The sequence below is a fragment of the Mus caroli genome, chromosome 2 (assembly GCF_900094665.2).
Source record: "Mus caroli chromosome 2, CAROLI_EIJ_v1.1, whole genome shotgun sequence".
Lineage (NCBI taxonomy): Eukaryota > Metazoa > Chordata > Mammalia > Rodentia > Muridae > Mus > Mus caroli.
In genome coordinates, this window is record NC_034571.1 from 61,161,229 (window position 1) to 61,181,033 (window position 19,805).

At 38.3% G+C, this 19,805-nt stretch overlaps 1 protein-coding gene across 2 annotated transcripts in view; it reads right to left on the reverse strand.

Annotated features, from left to right (window-relative positions):
* Nucleotides 1-19,805, reverse strand: part of Scn9a (sodium voltage-gated channel alpha subunit 9) — a 152,273-nt gene that overhangs the window by 63,319 nt on the left and 69,149 nt on the right. For both annotated transcript variants that reach the window (XM_021180644.2, XM_021180636.2), the window contains exons 8-11: nt 7,927-7,990; nt 6,516-6,657; nt 4,558-4,764; nt 568-852 (exon numbers count right to left, since the gene is read on the reverse strand). In XM_021180644.2, coding sequence (XP_021036303.1) covers nt 568-852; nt 4,558-4,764; nt 6,516-6,657; nt 7,927-7,990 — 698 coding nt within the window. The remainder of the gene's footprint in view (nt 1-567; nt 853-4,557; nt 4,765-6,515; nt 6,658-7,926; nt 7,991-19,805) is intronic.

Consider the following 19,805-nt stretch of genomic DNA (forward strand, 5'->3'; position numbering starts at 1 on the left):
GCAAAATCCCAAATTGGGTGCCCGGTGCTTTTGGTACCTGCTGTTCTAGGGAACCGAAGAAAATAGATACACCAGTCGAAGATTAGACTCCCTTCCTCCCTCTCTCCCTTTCTTTTTCCTTTCCTCCTTCCTTCTTTTCTTCCTTCCCCTCTTCTCTCCTCTCCTCTCCTTTCCTCATCCTCATCTTGACATGAATGAGATATTAAAATGATTGACTGAGTACAACTATGAAGATTAATCCAAGGAGTAAAAAATAAAAAAAAAATCTCTTCATCTCTACAGTGGTTTTCAGGAACATTTTCTTTTATTTAAAAAAAAATGTTTCCTAGAGAAGGTATGACAGTTCTGAGATAACAAGCTTTTTATGAAAATGGGAAGCCAAGTAAAAAAGAAAGAAAGGAAAACATACACTTCTCTCTCTTCTTTCCCTGAACGCCCAGCAGAAGTTAGTGTTTTGGGTAAAACATGGTGGTGCAACCACCTTTCTCTCCTGAGCTTTGACCCCAGAGTTAACCCTTGTGCTGCTACCTTTTGGCTGTGGAGCCCCACCTGGTGGGCTCGCAGTACCTGGTTGGGGGTGGACAGCCTCTTTTCCCGAGCCCGGTGGTGCCCTTCCACGCCGAGATGGAAGCTTTTCTTTCGGATGCTTTCCTCTGACCCTGACTTGGACAGCTTCTCATCGTCACCCTTTTCCTCGCCACTGGACAGCTTCTGTTTTTTTTTCTTTCTTCGGTTTCTTCTCTCCTTGGCACTCTTTGAGCTCAGCCTGGAGGTTTCTGAAGAGCTCTCAGAGAGTCCCATAGTCCTGCTCCGCCCTAAACTCGTGTACTCAGCAGCGGCTGCAGCGATCGCCTGTTGGACCAAGACAATCCCAGCATTTAAGTAATTTCCCAATTCAGAAAAATAAAATAAATAATAAAAAGAAAGAGCTGTGCATGCAGATACATGTCTAGGAAGTGACGTATGTTTTGTTGCACTATGACCAACAAGCATACACAGCATATTATCTTCCTATCACACGTTATAGTAATCAGGTGCTTTGCAACTCAATGCTTATGTGTTGTGAACTTCCCGAGACTTAAGCAAATTGAAGTACTAAATGTGTTAAAGTTTTACAAGTATTTTTCAATATAATACTTGCATAGATTGTGCATTAATATTTTTGTATAATATGTTTGCATAAACCTTTGTATAATATAAATATGTAATACAAAATATAAAACGTTTATATAATGTGTTTGCCTATTAGGTAAGCAACTAAGCGCAACCTGTAGAATCAGGTACCCAAGAGCATTATGAGAGTGGCATATCTGAAAATGAAAATAAGTTACAAAGGAAATACTATGTCAAGAAAAATAGTAAAGGTCAATGAATATCTTAAGATATTGGTGAAATCTCAAAACTGAGGTGTACTTGGCATAGAAGGTACCCGTATCATCTCTTTAAAATGCTCTTTAAAAATAAAATAATACTACTAGGTTCTACTATAGGGTTTGTGACATCCCTGGCTATTTTGCTGAATGAGATGGTGTTAAGTTGCCTTCTAAATATTTATGTTTCTACCCACAAACTTGGGCTGTCCTTAGCCTTGGTCATAGAAGCTTATGTTTCTTGCAGTGGGAAAAGAGTTAATGCAGACATGCATAACTGGTCTAAGGAATGAGAATAAGAAACAAGTGTTCAACCCTAAATGGGACGTCACTCAACCCCCTCCCCCACAGCCAGGCCCAGGGAACATTGCAGTAAAGGTGGTAAAAATAATGTAATGGAGTGGGGGGGGGGTTGGTAGAAGGGGTAACGGGGAAGTGGGATATCATTTGAGATGTAAATGAATGGAATGATTGATTTAAAAAATATATAATGCAAGTTCTAGAGAATAGGAACTATAAAATGTTGGCTTCTGGACAGGATGTGGCCATCTTGAACAAGAACTCATAGCAACTGAGGTTACTGGCACAAGACCTGTACAAGAGCAAACCAAACAAATTTCAAACAGAGGTGGCTAAGCTTCTGTCTGGGTCCTACCCCTTACTGAGGGGATACTGGCAGTTAATGGCAGCTGGGGAGGGAGATTCATGGTTCTTGGTGTGCACAGTCACTGGTAGTTTTCCTGGGGTCCAAGGGATGCCCCACAACCATGCACCTATGGGCAGTACTAATTAGACTTAGTGGGTTATCAAAAGGACATGAAAATGGGAAGGGGAAGTTAGGAATCATGTTTATTGTATATGTGTATGAATTTTCCAAGACTAAGGGAGAATTATGTAAGAAAACTAGAAAAAAAAATCGACCAATAGGATGTAAAAAAAAAAAAAAGTTCTTGCAATCATACCATCAGCAAAGAGCTTTGGTAAATAATTCTCCAGATTGTTTACATATTTGTGTAATATTTAGATTGTGAGTGCATCCTATTGTTCAACCTATTATAATTTTATCAACGTTTTCCTCATGGCAGAATTTCCTCAAAACTCATAATTTTATAGATGAATAAAGGGTCAAGACACAAAAAATATCATAATCCTATTGCAAGTTCTTAGACTTTTGGAAAATGAATTGTATTTCTGAATTTTAACTCTAAGCTACACTTATTTATATATTTGTGTTTTCCCACATCACCCACTGATTATTGTCCCCGGCTAATTTGAGAGTCATTCAGGAGATTGACTATTCAAAGGCTCTGACAAGTTTTAAAGCTTTTGCTGTTTGGGGTTACCTGTGCTTGAACAGGTCTTCCCAGCCTTTCCTCTGGAAGAATGCCTTTGCAGAGGTTATATAACATCGACAAAGGTTAATGAACATTCTTTTTCTCTACCTTATAGACTAACTTTAACATTGCAGTTAAAATTTCTTACAGTCATGGGGTTCACTTCACAAAACAGAATCTGTGTCTGGTACTAACTAACTTACAAAATAACTTACAAACCCATGACTACAGAAGTCTTAAGCCCTACCTGAGAACTTACTAATGCTAACTAACTAAATTGACAAGGTGACAAGCTGCCTTCTAAATAGTTATGCTTATTCTTCTCAACAGATGCTACTCCCAGTCTTCACTGAGAAACTGCTCTAACCAGTGAAAGACAGTGAATGAAGAAATGCCTGGCTGCTCGAGACACCGAGAGTGACAGCTGCGTGCTCAGCTCAGGAGGACGTTCATATCCTTCTTCAAGGCTCTAGGAACAAAGCGTGGTGATGACAGGAAGACAGTAAGAGCCCAGGACATAGGGATGGGAGCTATGAAGCTCTGTGTTGTACCAAGGACACAATCAATGTAATCGCGGCACCATAACAGAGGTCAGCAGTGGGTTGGTGCAATACTGAGCGGTTCAGCATTCATTCATTCATATACAGAGAGGGCCCATGCAGCCACATCCTCTCTGCTGAATTATAAGCTACTGATGGATTGTGGGAGAAACAGACATTCTCTTCAGCCCTGTGCCCACTTCTGAGTTCACCAGGGTAAAGTGAGTAGTAGCTAATCCATCGACACAGACGGCCCTGATTAAACGCAGTGAGTTAGGAAAAAAAGGAGAGAAAAAAACAAGGCCGTGGGAAGGGACTAGAAAGGGGAGGGGTTATCAGGTAATTGGGTGGGGGGTGAGGGGGAGCAAGAGAAGGCTAGGGTGGCAGCAATCAGAATGGACTATCTATGAAGTTGACTAAAGCTGAAAATGTGCACACACTTCTTATATGCTTATTAACGGAATGCTGAAGTGTTCTAGGTAATCGGCATGTAATCGACATCTCAGACAGTCTGTTAGGAATCTGGGAGCCTGACATATACAGAGGTAGATACTTTCAGCCAACCATTGGACTGAGCATGGGGCCCGCAATGGAGGAGTTAGAGAAAGGATTAGGAGCTGAAGGGACTTGCAACCCCATAGAAAGAACAACAATAATCAACCAACCAGAGCTCCCAGGGACAAAACCACCAGCCAAAGAGTACACATGGAGGGACCCATGGCTCCAGCCGCCTATGTAGCAGAGGATGGCCTTGTCAGGCATCAATGGGAGGAGAGGCCCTTGGTCCTTGGGCTTCGTTCGATGGCCCAGTGTAGGGGAATGCCAGGGCAGGGAGGCAGGAGTGGATGGGCGGGTGGGGGAGCACCCTCACCATAGCAGGGGCAGAGGAGACGAGATACGGGGTTTCTGGGGGAGGAAACTGGGAAAGGGAATAACATTTGAAGGGTAAATAAAGAAAGTATCAAAAAAAGAAAGAAAGAGAGAGAGAGAGAGAGAGAGAGAGGAAAAGAAGAGAAAAGAAAAAGAAAGAAAAGAAAAGAAGAGAAGAGAAGAGAAAAGAAAAGAAAAGAAAAGAAAAGAAAAGAAAAGAAAAGAAAAGAAAAGAAAAGAAAAGAGAAAAAAAAAACCTGGGAGATTGTTGTGTGAGGCTCAGTTTTGAGCTCATTCCTTCAAGCACGTTAGAAAAAGATAGATGCTATTTATGTAGAAAACAGAACACGCTTCTTAGCCTTTCAGGCCAGAACAAGAAGAATCTTCATGGAAAGACCCTTGTCCCACCTGCTTTGCCTTCGTGTTTGTAATAACAAATACTACCTCGGCTTCTTCCTGCTCTTTTTTGAGTCGGTCTAACATCTGCTGAAATTCTAACTCTTTCTGTTTAGCTTCTTCGATGTTGGCCTGGTTCTGTTCCTCGTACGCCATGGCTACCACAGCCAGGATCAAGTTTATCAGGTAAAAGGATCCCAGAAATATCACCACGACAAAGAAAATCATGTAGGTTTTGCCAGCAGCACGCAGAGTCTATGGGGAGCAAAAAAGAGAGATGATTATTTTAGTAATACAAAAATTCCACTAAGGTTTTTATTGCAGCTGGTATATAATGAATGTGTAAAACAGACATTTTTGTATAATTTTGTTGTAGAAAGATAAATAAAGATAATATCTTTGAAGAAAATCAGTATTAAACAAACTTTTTATATAAAAAATACAGCAATCTTATATATACATTAAGGCTTGATTCTTCATTAAACTGAAATATAATGATATAACAATTCTTCATTTTCCACAATATTTAAATTAACACTAACTTTACCCCTCCCCCATGCTGTCTTTTAACTTTTTGAAACAGGCCCCTTTTTTGGTTAGATTCTATTCTTTCCTTTTAAATGCATAAATAACCATATCACATTTTGACCTAAACAGATACCTTATATAAGGAATTAATCTATTGACCTCAGAGTTTTTTTTTTTAATCTGGAATAATCATTGATAATTTTTAAATGCAGTGTATCTTGCCATGCAGCACACTTTTAGGTTAATTCAAAATAGTGCAGAGATATTAATAAAAACTATCTACTGCTGAAATCCTCAATGTTTCGTTACTCTGTGATCTGCTTTATCACTCCATTATAACTATGATTTTTCTCTTGAATAAATTCCTAAGACTTGAATTATTAGGTGGATGAGAACATTTATTTTGATTTTCATTAACTTTCTGCAAAAGTTACTACCAATGTGTGAGAAAGCCTAGTTTCCATATCTGAACTTAAATATGCCCATCTTGAGACTCCCTTTGTAAAATTATGCCAGTGGTTTTATTCATGTGTTTTATTCATTTAATTTTGAGTTAAAATGACCTTCTTTTCTATGTTATTAAGCTGGGGACTGCTATGACGATTCATGACTGTGTCACTGGATATGTTTGTTGGAGCAAGACAAAGTACGTGAGGCCAACAGTACAGCATTCTAAGATTCCAATTCTGCCCTCGAATTATGTCAGTTACTTTTATTTTCCTACAAAGTGTCTTTTTATATAATTGCATAGCCATTTATAATATTTACAGAAGTAAATATAAAATAAGCCTGTGGCAACTCTGAGAAAAAAATGTACTGCTACATGGAATAATAAAATAGTTATTTCAACCATTTTCCTTTGGGGATGGGGTGTTGAGACTCTAAAATAAATACACAGAGGCCATAACGGCAAGCACCTTCCATCCACGCTAGAGCAGACGGCCATGTGTAGGGACAGTTACTGTTGTCAGGCTGGCATTGTAAGCTGAGTACTATGAAGAGCCATGAAGTCCAGAGGAGGAAGTAGTTGAAAAGAGAAAGGAAAGTTTGGAGAAGAACTGAGAGTTCATGGTAGAGAGGGTTCAACACTAAAGCATGGTGGGCCCATTACATGAGAGTCTAACAGGTACAGTCAACCTGGGCATGTGACAAAAGTGCTGAGTCTGCAAAGGCAGCTCAAGAGAATTGCATTGTTCTTTTGTCTTTTTGTTGGAACCAATGCATATACCAAAGAAGATGGAAGACTTAAAAATTAACGCTGGTCAGACACAGCAGAAAATTATTGATGACTTAAGAACTATCTGTTCTCATATCATCCAAGTAAATTGCCTGTAATTTTAATAATGCACATTAGGGAGTCCCAGACTGTCTGCAGAAATAAAATGAAAACAACAGCAATTACAATAGCTCATAAGGCAGGAGATGCATATACCAGACACTGACTGCCTTCAGACGTGCGTGTTTCTGTTGCTGCTCACCTGTTGATAAAGGTTCTCCCAGTAGTCCTGAGTCATTAGCCGAAACAAGGCCAAGAAGGCCCAGCCGAATGTGTCAAAGCTTGTGTAGCCATAATCTGGGTTTCTGCCAGCTGTCACACACTCGTACCCTTCTGGACACTGCCTACAGATCAACAAGAAAATTATAGGTCAGAATATCTTCAGTGTGTAGCTAAGGAGCAGAGGTTTGAGTGTGAGGAAGAGTGTGAGGGATCCAAAAGAAAGGGTATAAAATCCCATTCTATTATTTACTAATTGATTATTTGGCCAAATTACTTAAACTATTAAAGGTATACTTTCCTGCAGTGGAAACAACAAAATAACTTACCTCAAAGACTTAAGATTGATTTCCAACTTAGAAAAAACATGATTTTCCCACTATCTGTCCATAGTACCATTTAGCAAATGGTAGATGGCATAAGCCGCACTATGTTCATCTTCTAAAAACAATAGGGTTTGAAATGAAGGCCTCCAGTGAAACAGCTTCTCTGAAAGTTATTCTTGGAATGAACTAGTCCCAAGAACAAAAATGATAGAACATTTGTAAGTGTTCATAAAGATTTGTGGCTTTAAACCTTTTTACTTCCTAAAGGTGCCAGATGGGGCTTTAGTTGTCTTAGATGAACATTGTGTCCTGTGGACTTGGGGGAGGGACAACACTGCTGACTCTGAGGTTGGCAGAGTTCTCAGAGCCTGATGAAGAGATGTCTTGATGGGAGGGAGAGCAGGAGAAGAGCTCCCCTGGAAGCTGAAGGTGCCGCATGGAGAAATAGCAAAATGGCATTTGCATAAACAGAAGGGTATCAAAATAACTTTACCCTAGTCTACTGGATCCTATGCAGAGTGGTCAGAGCCATACACTTAGTTATCATACTGTGTTAAGCAATGGAGAACATGGAGATGGAAAGAGCCTGTTTTGTTACTCTCCTTTCCAAGAAGAAAACCCTTAAACTAGCCAACTAACTTTGAATGAGCTTTTAGGAAGAAATATATATATATATACACACACACACACATATATATACACATATACACATACACACACATATATACATGTATATATATGTATATATACACATATACACATATATTTCAAATATATTCATATATACATATACATATATATATATATATATATATATATATATATATTTCTTTTTCAAGATTTCCATGACCAGTATTTTGTCTAGATTGAAGTCTTAGCTCTTGATCAGCCTTGTTTCCAGAATGTATCAACTGTAAACATTGTAAAGTCTTTGTTCTCATTGTTAGATAAAATGAGCAAAGTCAATGACATGAAATTTGTGAAAATTAATATAGATTTGGTCTTCAGCATGAGATTTTCTTCTGCAACACTTAAACTTAAACTGAAAGTAGAGCAAATGTTACATACCCTGAATCTGTGCTGAAACCGCAAAGAAGAGCATCTTTGGATCCCTCCAAGTAATAAAAATATCCTGTTTAGGAAGAATTTGAACAATATAGCATTGCAAGATGTAAACTGGAAGAGTCATATAGCAAGTGAGTTAATGAATATAGACATATATACAAACAGTTAGGCTTGATGCCTGTTAATAAACATTCATTCATTTTTACATCCTCATGCTTTATTCATAAAATACCTACTGAAAAGCTTTTATGGGCCAGTGAATGGTTATGAAGATAAAAATGTGAAACAAAATCACTAACTGTGGGGAGGTTCATTTGCTTGGTGTATGTGGATGTTGGTGTATAGAGGAAAACAATGCATAAGTAAATAATTATGTGTGGTGATTTCAGACAGTTTCAGTCTTCATTGTTTGCACAGGAGTTCTGGTGTCGAAGGCTTTTCCTTCATTGCACAGAGTCAGAGTTAGTGCCTTTGGGAATATTATTGATTGAATCAAAATGATTCTAAGCTCATGAGTGGATTAATGCATTATGGGGCCAATCTTCATGAGATATTGAAAGACAGCAGAGAACTATTAGGCTCAGGCATACTTAGAGTAAGAACAAAAATCACTGGTGATATTCCCTTGAAGGGCTCATTTTGTCCTTTGTCCCTTCATTTATCTCCCACCCCCAACCCCACTCTGGACTTCCCCTGCCTCTTGGCCATCTTGAGATGAGCAGTTTGTTTGGTTCTGCTCATTGTCATAATGCTCTGCCTTACCACAAACTCAAAAACAATAGAGCTAGGTGACCATGGACCAACAGTTCTGAAACCTTGAGCTAAACTGAGTTTTTTCCACTTAAACTGATTTTCTCATCCTCTTTTGAAAGAAATAGAAAGTTATAATTACCAGTGAAAATATATTACAACACTACTAAGAGTCTTTTCTAAAAGAACAGCATCGATAAGGAAGCGATTCACTGCTGTTCTGAAATGACAGAGGATGTGGTGAGACAGTACTGATTACTAAAATGGGGCTATGAAGAGGCACATTTAGTTTGTGATAGTTATACAAAATTTTTATTCAAGGCAGCAGGTTTTTAGGAATTTTGCTAAAGAGAAGATGGAGCTGAGAAGGACAAGAAAGAGAGGAGAGGAGAAAAAGAAGAAAGAGAAGGAAGGAGCTCAAAACTGTATTTCAAAGTATAACATCTGAAGCAAGATAAAATAAATAAAAATCAATTGTACAACACCACAAAAGAATGCAATTTATTTTATAAAATTACCTTGTTGTTTACCCACCAATCAGTACTGATCGGACTTGGGAACTTTGAAATGTGAATTTAAAAATGATAACAACCCATATTTTTCACCTTACACTTTCTCTGGTGCCCTTTGTGCCCATCTTTATGGTAAAGAGTTTCCTGTTCTTTTCATCATCCAGTATTAAGACTTCTTGTTATGATTAGAAGGTGACTTAATTTTCTAAATTACATAAATGTCTAAAGAAACTTATATCATTGTTCCAAAAACTAGTATCTTTTATTAGTGTGCACTAATTTTTTAAAATAATAGGGAAAGATATCCCAGGCTCATGGATTGGCAGGATCAATATAGCAAAAATGGCTATCTTGCTGAAAGCAATCTAGAGATTCAATGCAATCCACATCAAAATTCTAACTCAATTCTTCACAGAGTTAGAAAGGGAAATTTGCAAATTCATCTGGAATAACAAAAAACCTAGGATAGCAAAACTCTTCTCAACAATAAAAGAACCTCTGGTGGAATCATCATCCCTGACCTCAAGCTGTACTACAGAGCAATTGTGATAAAAACAAACAAACAAACAAAAACTGCATGATAGTGATACAGTGACAGACAGGTAGATCAATGGAATAGAATTGAAGACCCAGAAGTGAACTCAGACACCTATGGTCACTTGATCTTTGACAAAGGAGCTAAAACCATCCAGTGGAAAGAGGACAGCATTTTCAACAAATGGTGCTGGCTCAACTGGAGGTTAGCATGTAGAAGAATGCGAATTGATCCATTCTTATATCCTTGGACAAAGCTCAAGTCTAAATGGATCAAAGAACTCCACGTTCAACCAGAGACACTGAAACTTATAGAGGAGAATGTGGCAAAGAGCCTCAAAGATATGGGCACAGGGGAAAAACTCCTGAACAGAACAGCAATGGCTTATGCTGTAAGATCAAGAATCGACAAATGGGACCTCATAAAATTGCAAAGCTTCTGTAAGGCAAAGGACACTGTCAATAAAACAAAAAAGCAACCATCAGGTTGGGAAAAGATCTTTACCAATCCTAAATCCGATCAAGGGCTGATATCCAATATATATAAAGAACTCAAGAAGTTGGACTCCAGAAAACCAAATATCCCTATTTAAAAAAATGGGGTACAGAGCTAAACAATGAATTCTCAACTGAGGAATACTGAATGGCTGAGAAGCATCTTAAAAAATGTTCAACATCCTTAATCATCAGGGAAATGCAAATCAAAACAACCCTGAGATTCTACCTCACACCAGTCAGAATGGCTAAGATCAAAAACTCAGGTGACAGCAGTTGCTGGCAAGGATGTGGAGAAAGAGGAACACTCCTCCATTGCTGGTGGGACTGCAAGCTGGTACAACCACTCTGGAAATCAATTTGGTGGTTCCTCAGAAGATTGGACATAGAACTACTGGAAGATACAGCAATANNTCTCCTGGGCATATACCCAGAAGATGNTCCAACTNGTAATAAGGACNCATGCNCCACTATGTTCATAGNAGCCTTATTTATAATAGCNAGAAGCTGGAAAGAACCCAGATGTCCCTCAACAGAGGAATGGATACAGAAAATGTGGTACATTTACACAATGAAGTACTACTCAGCTATTAAAAACAATGAATTCATGAAATTCTTAGGCAAATGGATGGATCTAGAGGATCCCATCCTGAGTGAGGTAGCCCAATCACAAAAGAACACACATGATACGCATTCACCGATAAGTGGATATTAGCCCAGAAGCTTGGAATACCCAAGATACAATTTGCAAAACACATGAAACTCAAGAAGAAGGAGGACCAAAGTGTGGATATTTCGACCCTTCTTAGAAGGAGGAACAAAATACCCATAGAAGGAGTTTCAGAGACAAAGTTCAGAGCAGAGACTGAAGGAATGACAATACAGAGACTGTCTCACCTGGAGATCCATCCCATAAACAACCCACAAACCCAGACATTATTTCAGATGCCAACAAGAGCTTTTTTGATAGGAGCCTGATATGACTGTCTCCTGAGAGGCTCTGCCAGTGCCTAACTAATACAGAAGTGGATGCTCACAGTCATCCACTGGATAGAGCACAGGGCCCCCAATGACGGAGCAAGAGAGAGTACCCAAGGAGCTGAAGGGGTTTGCATCCCCCTAGAAGGAACAACAATATGAACTAACCAATAACCCCAGAGCTCTCTGGGACTAAACCACCAATCAATACATGGAGGTACTCATTGCTCTAGCTGCATATGTAGCAGAGGATGGCCTAATCAGTCATCAATGGGAGGAGAGGCCCTTGGTCCTGTGAAGGTTCTATGCCCCAATATAGGGTAATGCCATGTCCAGAAATTGGGAGTGGGTGGGTTGGGGAGCAGGGGGGGAGGGGAGAGGATAGGGGATTTTCAGAGGGGAAACTAGGGAAGGGGATAACATTTGAAATTGTAAACAAAGAAAATATCTAATAAAAATAAAAAATAGGGTTCTCATGAATATAATTTCATTCTTTTAAATTCCCACTTGGCTCAACATGTGATTATTATGAGACTTTTGTAGTAATAATGAAGTTAAGACTTTGAAGTTGCATAGTCGTATGTTTGGGTATTGCCTGTATTCCTTGCTATGAAGTTAAATCATCTAAGTGTTTTAATTGCTGCATCTGGGAACTGTGTTTAGAAACACCTATGAAGTTCTTGAGCAATTCATGTATGGTTTTGCAGATAGAACAATAACAAAGTTCCACACACCCTATATAGGTCATTCAAAGGCAAGCGCTACTCTTATTAAAGTATCATTTAATTTCGAAGGAGACTAATCAACTGGGTTACACACCAGCTCTTGTTTAATTCATAGAATGCAAGTAAAATGGGAAACATCTTACTTAGTTTGAAGTGGAAACCCTAGTGAGTCTTAATACATAGCTTTTAAGGAAAACCCGAGCTTCCTTGAGGATGGATCTGACAACATGAAGATAGTGGTGGCATGATGGAATTTGCTTTCCTTTTTATATTTGTTTGTTTATTTATTTATTTTGGAGTTTTGATATAAGGTTTTTGACATGTATCCCACGGTTATATAAAACCCTTTATGAACCCAGTCTGGTCTCACTCATCCTACAACCTTAGCTTCCCAATATGGAGATTGGAGACATGGCCTGCTATATCTGACTCTTGTGCTGCCATTTTTTCACACATAAACCTACATGATACTTCACTACCTAAAGACTAGCCACTAACTCTGAGTATTTAGCAGTCGCTGATGAGCACAATGGTAGGAAGGGACTCCAGGACTCCCTGAACTCACACACTAGCAGGCTTCCACCTAATTCACCAGGCATGATGAAAGTTGTAGCAAACAGCTATCTCACACTGCAGAGCACCTTACGATCTTTCCGAAACAAATAGCCATTGAATTTGTAGGCTAATTGGCCCCAAGAGTATATAATTTTAACACCTAAAGAAAAGAAGAACTGGGCTGGAAAGAGCAAGTGATCATTCTATAAAATAAATGATTCTGAAAGTGACTCCTTAACTTATATAACCATGACTCATTAACCACTGGTTGCATACAGAGAATTTAAAACTATATATATCCAGGACCTAAATGCTGAATATGGCTTAGTGTGTAGAGTGCTTGCCAGCACATATGAAGCCCTAAGTGTGATACACAACACTGCATAAACTGGGTATGATGGCGCATGTCTATAGTCAGTATTTGGGAGGTAGAGGCAGGGGATCAGAAGTTCAAAAAGTCACCTTCATAGTGAATTTAGTGCCAGTCTAGGACACATGAGATTTTGTCTAGAAAGGAAAAGAAACCCCATGTACAAATAAAAACTTCATGTTCACGACAGTACCATGTGAGTAAGAATGCTTATGAGATTAAAGTACATTTCTTTGTGTGTTATAAAGTGTTTCTAAAACCAATTAGATAATGAGGCTCTGACCATTGAACTAACCGTAGAAAGGTGGCAGAACTGTGGCCTGTGGGGCTTGTTGGAGGAAAATAAGTTATTGTGTTTAGCTGTCTGTCCTTTTGTGTCTTGCCTTTTCCCCTTCCTGCTAAATATATGGGATAGGTAAGCTTATAGAATTAGAAAATAGTGTTTAGAATGAGGAATGAATATTAATGAGCAATGGGTTCGGTTCATTTTGGAAAAGTTAACATTTTTAAAAATTAGATAGTGGTGATGATTGTAGAACTCTGTGAACGTAGGAAAAAATATAAGAGCCACAACAACAAAAACAGGGACAAGTACATTTTGAAAAGGGATTTTATAAGCCAAATATTTTTGTAATAAAATAAATGCAATGTGACTCTTAATATTATGGATGGTAGGGAGATAATTTGTAAAAATTTCCACTAAAGTACACACAGGGAAACAGTAAAAATTACAAATATGTATATAACAAATGTGTCAAATTAATATAAATTAAACAATCTAAAATGAACATTAACATTCTGTTAATTTCAGGACCAGTGATGTAGGATAGAGAAATGTAATTCTCTAGTTGGGCCTAATTGTTCTTGCTCAGAAAGACAGCTGTAGTCACTGTACATGGCAGGGGCCTTTGGTGACATAGTGTACATTTCCCAAGCCAGGGGAAGGGATCCAATCCTGAGAAAATTAAGCTGGGTATCATGCTGGGAAAGTGTCACACATGATGCTCTGTGATCCATGAGGTACAGATGCACCAGGAAAGAGCTGTATATGAGGAGTGGGAAAAACCCTGGTAGCAGTGAAGCCGAAGGCTATGGGTTATCAAAAGGACTACTTTCAATGCCTAAGTTCTTATACATCAGAGCATCCTACTTTAGCTCAACACAAGCTTGTGATTATAATGCTCAGGAGTTACTGGAAACTTAGCTCACAACTCTATGGAGTTTTTGTTCATATGTAGCAGTAAGGATGCCTGACGAACATCAATATACATAGTGAGTGAACATAAGGGGGAATCTATGAATTTTATTTTTCTTCAGTGAGTTTGCATATTTGATAAATCTTGAAAATTCTCCTGATGCAGCTTTGCTATAGGATCCAGAAAGCATTTGAAGACTATTGTGTTCAGGACTCCTGTGTTGGTCTCTTCACTAGTCATCTCCTCAGGAATGTCAACCCACTTGCTGCATCTGTTCTCATGATCTAGCAACTGTGCTTACATTCACCCCTTTCTCCCTTCATCTTAAATCTGTGGACATTCATTTTTTGTCTCTCTTTAGTAATAATCCAACTTCCATCCATCTTTCTTTTTATCAAAGTAACCTAGCAGAATTCTAATCTATACATACAATGACACTCATTTTTCAAACTTGCTGTCAAATGATTGAATTTTGGAAGAGAAATTCTCACAGCTAGTGGACAATTACATTTCAAGAAAATGAAATTTTTTAATCAAATTAACATGTAAAGTGAACTTGGTCATCCAATCCCTACATTGATCCTATGATGCATTCTCCTCAAACCCCTCTGTGAACTCCCCCTTCCTTCTGCAGTATCCTTGTCAGCTCCTCATTCCGTTTTCTACATCCTTGGAGGAAAGAAGAACTACTGAGTTTGAACTTAATCACATTTCCACTGACTCTACAAACCACCACTCCTTACTTTGTCCTGCTTCAGCAGAGATGCCTCTGCCCTCTGCTCTTCCATTTTCTCAAAGGCTTGGCCTCTCTCCATGTCTGCTGTATCAACCCATTCTTTCTATCTCTCTTGCATTAACATTCATGTATCACTCCCAACTCATTCCTATCTCCAGGATTGAAATCCCTATCAAAATCCACAGTAAAAATAGGAGCCATGCCTCTGTGATTTAGATACCCTTGATAGCTAAACTGCCTATGCACACTATTCTTTTTCTTTATGACCTCTTATTCACCTTAAAAAACTCCCTCACACGACGTTCATGACCTTCCCTTGACACATTTTCTCATGAACACACTTGACGAGTTCCATGTCATTTAAAATAATGCAAATTTCATAAAAAAGAAGTGACTGTTTAATGTCCAGCCAGAAATGAGAGATATATGTTTTTTATGATTGCTTTACATGTATGGGATGGCCGTAATATTAAATGTGTGTACTTCTAAAGGTGATCAAAATAAAGTGAAGAAAACACTTTAAATATTGTTCCAAAGAAGTTTTGTTTGAATGTTTGTGCCACATCATCCTTAAAATTCTGTTTACATTAACTAGATTTTTTTCCCATGCAGTAAATGATTTCTTTTTTTTAAGTTATACTTCTTTTTTTAAAAATTTATTTATTGTAATTGGGTATTTATTTCATTTACATTTCCAATGCTATCCCAAAAGTCCCCCACACGCTCCCCTACCCACTCCCCTAACCCACCCACTCCCACTTCTTGGCCCTGGAGTTCCCCTGTACTGAGCCATATAAAGTTTGCACAACCAATGGGCCGCTCTTTCCACTGATGGCCATCTTCTGATTCATATGCAGCTAGAGACAGGAGCTCCAGGGGGGGTACTGGTTAGTTCATATTGTTGTTCCACCTATAGGTTGCAGATCCCTTCAGCTCCTTGGGTACTTTCTCTAGCTCCTCCATTGGGGGCCCTGTGTTCCATCCAATAGCTGACTGTGAGCATCCACTTCTGTGTTTGCTAGGCCCCGGCATAGTCTCACAAGAGACAGCTATATCAGGGTCCTTTCAGCAAAATCTTGCTAGTGTATGCAATGGTGTCAGCGTTTGGAAGCTGATTATGGGATGGATCCCCCGATATGGTCCATCCTTTCGTCTCAGCTTCAAACTTTGTCTCTGTAACTCCTTCCATGGGTGTAATTTTAGGTCTGGATTTTATCTTTATTTTTGTTTGGTTTTAAGGTCTGATTGGTTTAGGTTTATGAGTCAGGATCACGAATAGCCCAAGCTAGCCTAGAACTCTGTATTGCTGAAGATGGTCTTAAACTCCTGATCTTCCTGTCTGTATCTCCCTAGTGCTGGGGTGCTAGTCATGGGAGCACATCTGGATGTTTGGGTTTTTTGTCTGTAGGGTAAGTGGGCCAGGATGGCCTTAAGTTTGTGGCAGTCATTCTGCTACTGTCTCTTAAATGCTATGATTATAAGCTTGGCCACTACTCCCAGCTGTTCTGTTGTGCATTTTTGAATGCCAACTATGTCGTTTCTTGGGAGAAAGAGAATAGTAAAGGAGGTTGTGGCTCAGATTTAGTGCTTTTAAAATTTGGTATCTAGCTGCTTTTTAAAAATATTTATATAAATATATATTAATCTCTAATGTAATAGGTCATTTGAAATTTATAATATTGGAAAAATATGTTTATGTATTTCTCTTCTGTTCTTACATACTGAGTAGTTCTGCTTTAGGCTTTGTCTTTTACCTTTCTTGAGAAAGCACTTCTTTCTTATCACCATCCTGAGGTGTGTGCAAGCTCCCAGAGCTATCTAGGAAAGGCTTTCAGAACTGAACAAGTGGGATGTGCCTTACTGTAACTGCTACAGACCAATTGCTTTCATTTATAATCTTCACCATGAACAAAGGTTTTCTATTTCTTTTTGTTCTCAGTTCAGTTATAGCACTTTAGTGCCAATGCTTTGTGAAAAAAATGCAATTCTTAATAGTTTAAAATTGTTACGTTCTATCTAATGTCTTTTAAACATTACATGACCATATATTTACATTAAATTTTGCTACCCCTTCTCAAAAAGCTTTGTTGTCTCGGGGTGTTTTATTCTGGTATGGGAATGAGTGTGTCAGCCTTGCCTTATAGTAACTTGGCTGGTTGTTTCCAAATGAGAAATGATAATAGTATAGGCTAAATATCTAAAGGACTATTAAATTCATAGGGGTCCCATACAAGATAGACCTTATGAGAGAAAATTTATGTGTGATAAATCCAGTTAAGACTAGAAGGGAATTACTTATAATAAGTTTTTCTAAAAATTTAGCTTTTTAAAATCTATACTGGTTCACTAAGTAAAAGTAATTTTGTTTTCTTGAAATTTTGGTGTATTCTTATCTATCTGTTTATCTGTCTATCTATCTATCTATCAATCTATCTATCTATCTATCTATCTATCTATCTATCTATCTATCCATTTAGAAGGGCCCATTAGTCATCTCAGAATGGTATCTGTCCTTATATAAAGGAAAACAAAGAATTGACTTGATTTGTAAAGTACCCAAGTAGTACTCAGACAATAGGTAATTCCATGCACACTTTTAGTTATTCCTCTATGGTTTAATATTATTATTAAAATGGGTTTTGGAAATCAGAGAAATTTCCAATATATCAGAGAATGTGTCATTCCATTGATTAGACAGGTAAATTATTCTGCTCTAATGAGGATAAATCAATATACTTTATAAAACTAAAATTAAAAATATCAAGCAAAACAATTAATTAAATATCAATAAAAGCTTGACATGTTTTCATATTAAGTCATATGGGCACCACTAAAATTGTTAAGATATAGCTGGGCGTCATGGTGTATGCTTTTAATTCCAGCACTTGGGAGACAGAGGCAGGGGGATTTCTGAATTCGAGGACAACCAGGGCTACACAGAGAAACCCTGTCTCGAAAAACCAAAAACCCAAAACCAAAAAAAAAAAAAAAAAAAAAGTTACGATATGTCCTTTGATTCACATCAAATGATGTATAACTGGTCAGACAAATATTGCTGTGTACCTAATTTGGAGAAAATACAGAAGTATTCAATATAATGTAATTCAGTTTGTAAATATGGATAGCTTGAGTAGATTTCTAACAAATTCTAAGAGCCGTTTACATTCTTAAAGACCCTGCAGTATGTGGCTTTTCTACTCTATAGTAAAGAAAAATGATTTAAAAATTTGAAAGTAGGAAATATGAAGAAAAATTTTCAAATTGCAAATCTTCTCTTCTCTTAAGGGTTAGGTTTTTATAATCATGTATTTGGATTCTTCCTTTAAATATAATAGTAGTCAAAACCTGTAGATGATTTTGTATTTAAATTATATCTAAAACAATGAAAATAAGGTTAATTTATAGAAAGAAAGTCACATCTACTTGAGAGACAAAGTGATGAATCAAAGAAAAATTTACAGAATGAGTCAGATAAAGAATATGCCCAATTCTCATGAGAATAGCATAGAAGATAGGCTACTTAAGAGAACAGAGGTGGGGGGTTGGGAAGAAAGAAAGAGAGACAGAGACAGAGAGAGATGGGGAGGGAGGGAGAGAGGGGAGAGAGAGAGAGAGCTTTATTGGGAGAGTTACACAGAGACAGGTTGCAGGTGAAGACAGGATGAACCAGAGAATGAGAATGGGCAAGAAGATTAGAAAACATTGCCAGAGTGAGTTGAAGGCCAAGCAGAGCAATTCAGTCAGAACCCGAGAGAAGCCAGATTGAATCCATCAGCTTGGAGAGGAGTTTAAGCCAGAACAGCTGAGTTGAACCAACCAGCAAGAGTTCAGAAAGAGCTAGTAAGTGTGGGCTTATTCAGCAGTAAACCTTCGAGACGACAATTACTATTCCATTCTAGAAATTAAAAGCTGAAGATATTGATTATAAACTTTTGAAAGTGGAAATTTTCAGAATGATAACTGGAAGAAAACAGGTTAATTTGTAACCAAACTGAAAAAGTAATGAAATACATATTAAGTATTTTACTGTGAAACTTATAGTTTTCTTCCTATCAGTCACATTGGTCCTTCTTTACTTACACTGTTATGCTATCCCAGCTAGGCTTGGTTTGATTTTACTTTACCACTGAGTATTTAAAACCATTTAGAAAAAATAAAAATTCCCTACTGTCTAAGGAAATTCTTTTTTTTTTTTTGGCAAAAGGATATAATCTAGTAAGGTTTCTTCTTTTCTGCCTCACCCTTAGCTCAGATTGTAACCCTATGTCCTAAGTTCATTAAATAATATCACTCATGTGGGGCATTGGGCTATGCACAGACAGCCTGGTTTCCAGTCGAGGCTAGATCTTGAACTCCAGGACCCGGGAATGATAATTTACTTACATGGGAAGGAAGGAGTTCTCTCATATCTCCTGGACCCTGGCTCCTGTCGAAGTTACCACCCCCACAACCCCCACAGGAGAGGTGTGGCTATCAGCCAAGTAGGAGTAGCACCAAGCCTTCCCACATGTAAATAAGTTTTCCCCTAAACTCTCAATCCAAACCAATGAGAGGTGCCTGCTGTCAAACCCTGAATCACTCCCAGAACTGTATATAAATCCATGCAGGGAATTAAAGGAATGCTAGAACTATTCCTTTGTCTGAGTCTTTTGTTCCATGACACTTGGGAAGAGATCTTCTCTCCTGAAGAGCCACTAGAGGTCCGGCCACACTCCTCACTGGATTGTTTGGCCCAGCCTGACATAACTCAGTTCAGAGAGGCTTGGAGTTACCAAGGGACCTGGAAAGTGTGGCAGAGACTTGTCTCCCTGCCTGTACTCACTTCCCTTTGATGGAACCTTCCCACCGGGCCTGGACAGAGATCTCCATGGAAAACCTCTGGTACCCAGGCCCACACACTCAGACACTGTTCAGGTGTCAAGATGCACACAACCCTGACTTCATTTTTCTTTCCTGTTCATAAATAGATCTTGTGAAAAACAATCTAAGGGGAAAGCATTTAGAGAGCATGCAGTGTGTGCGTTATGTGAG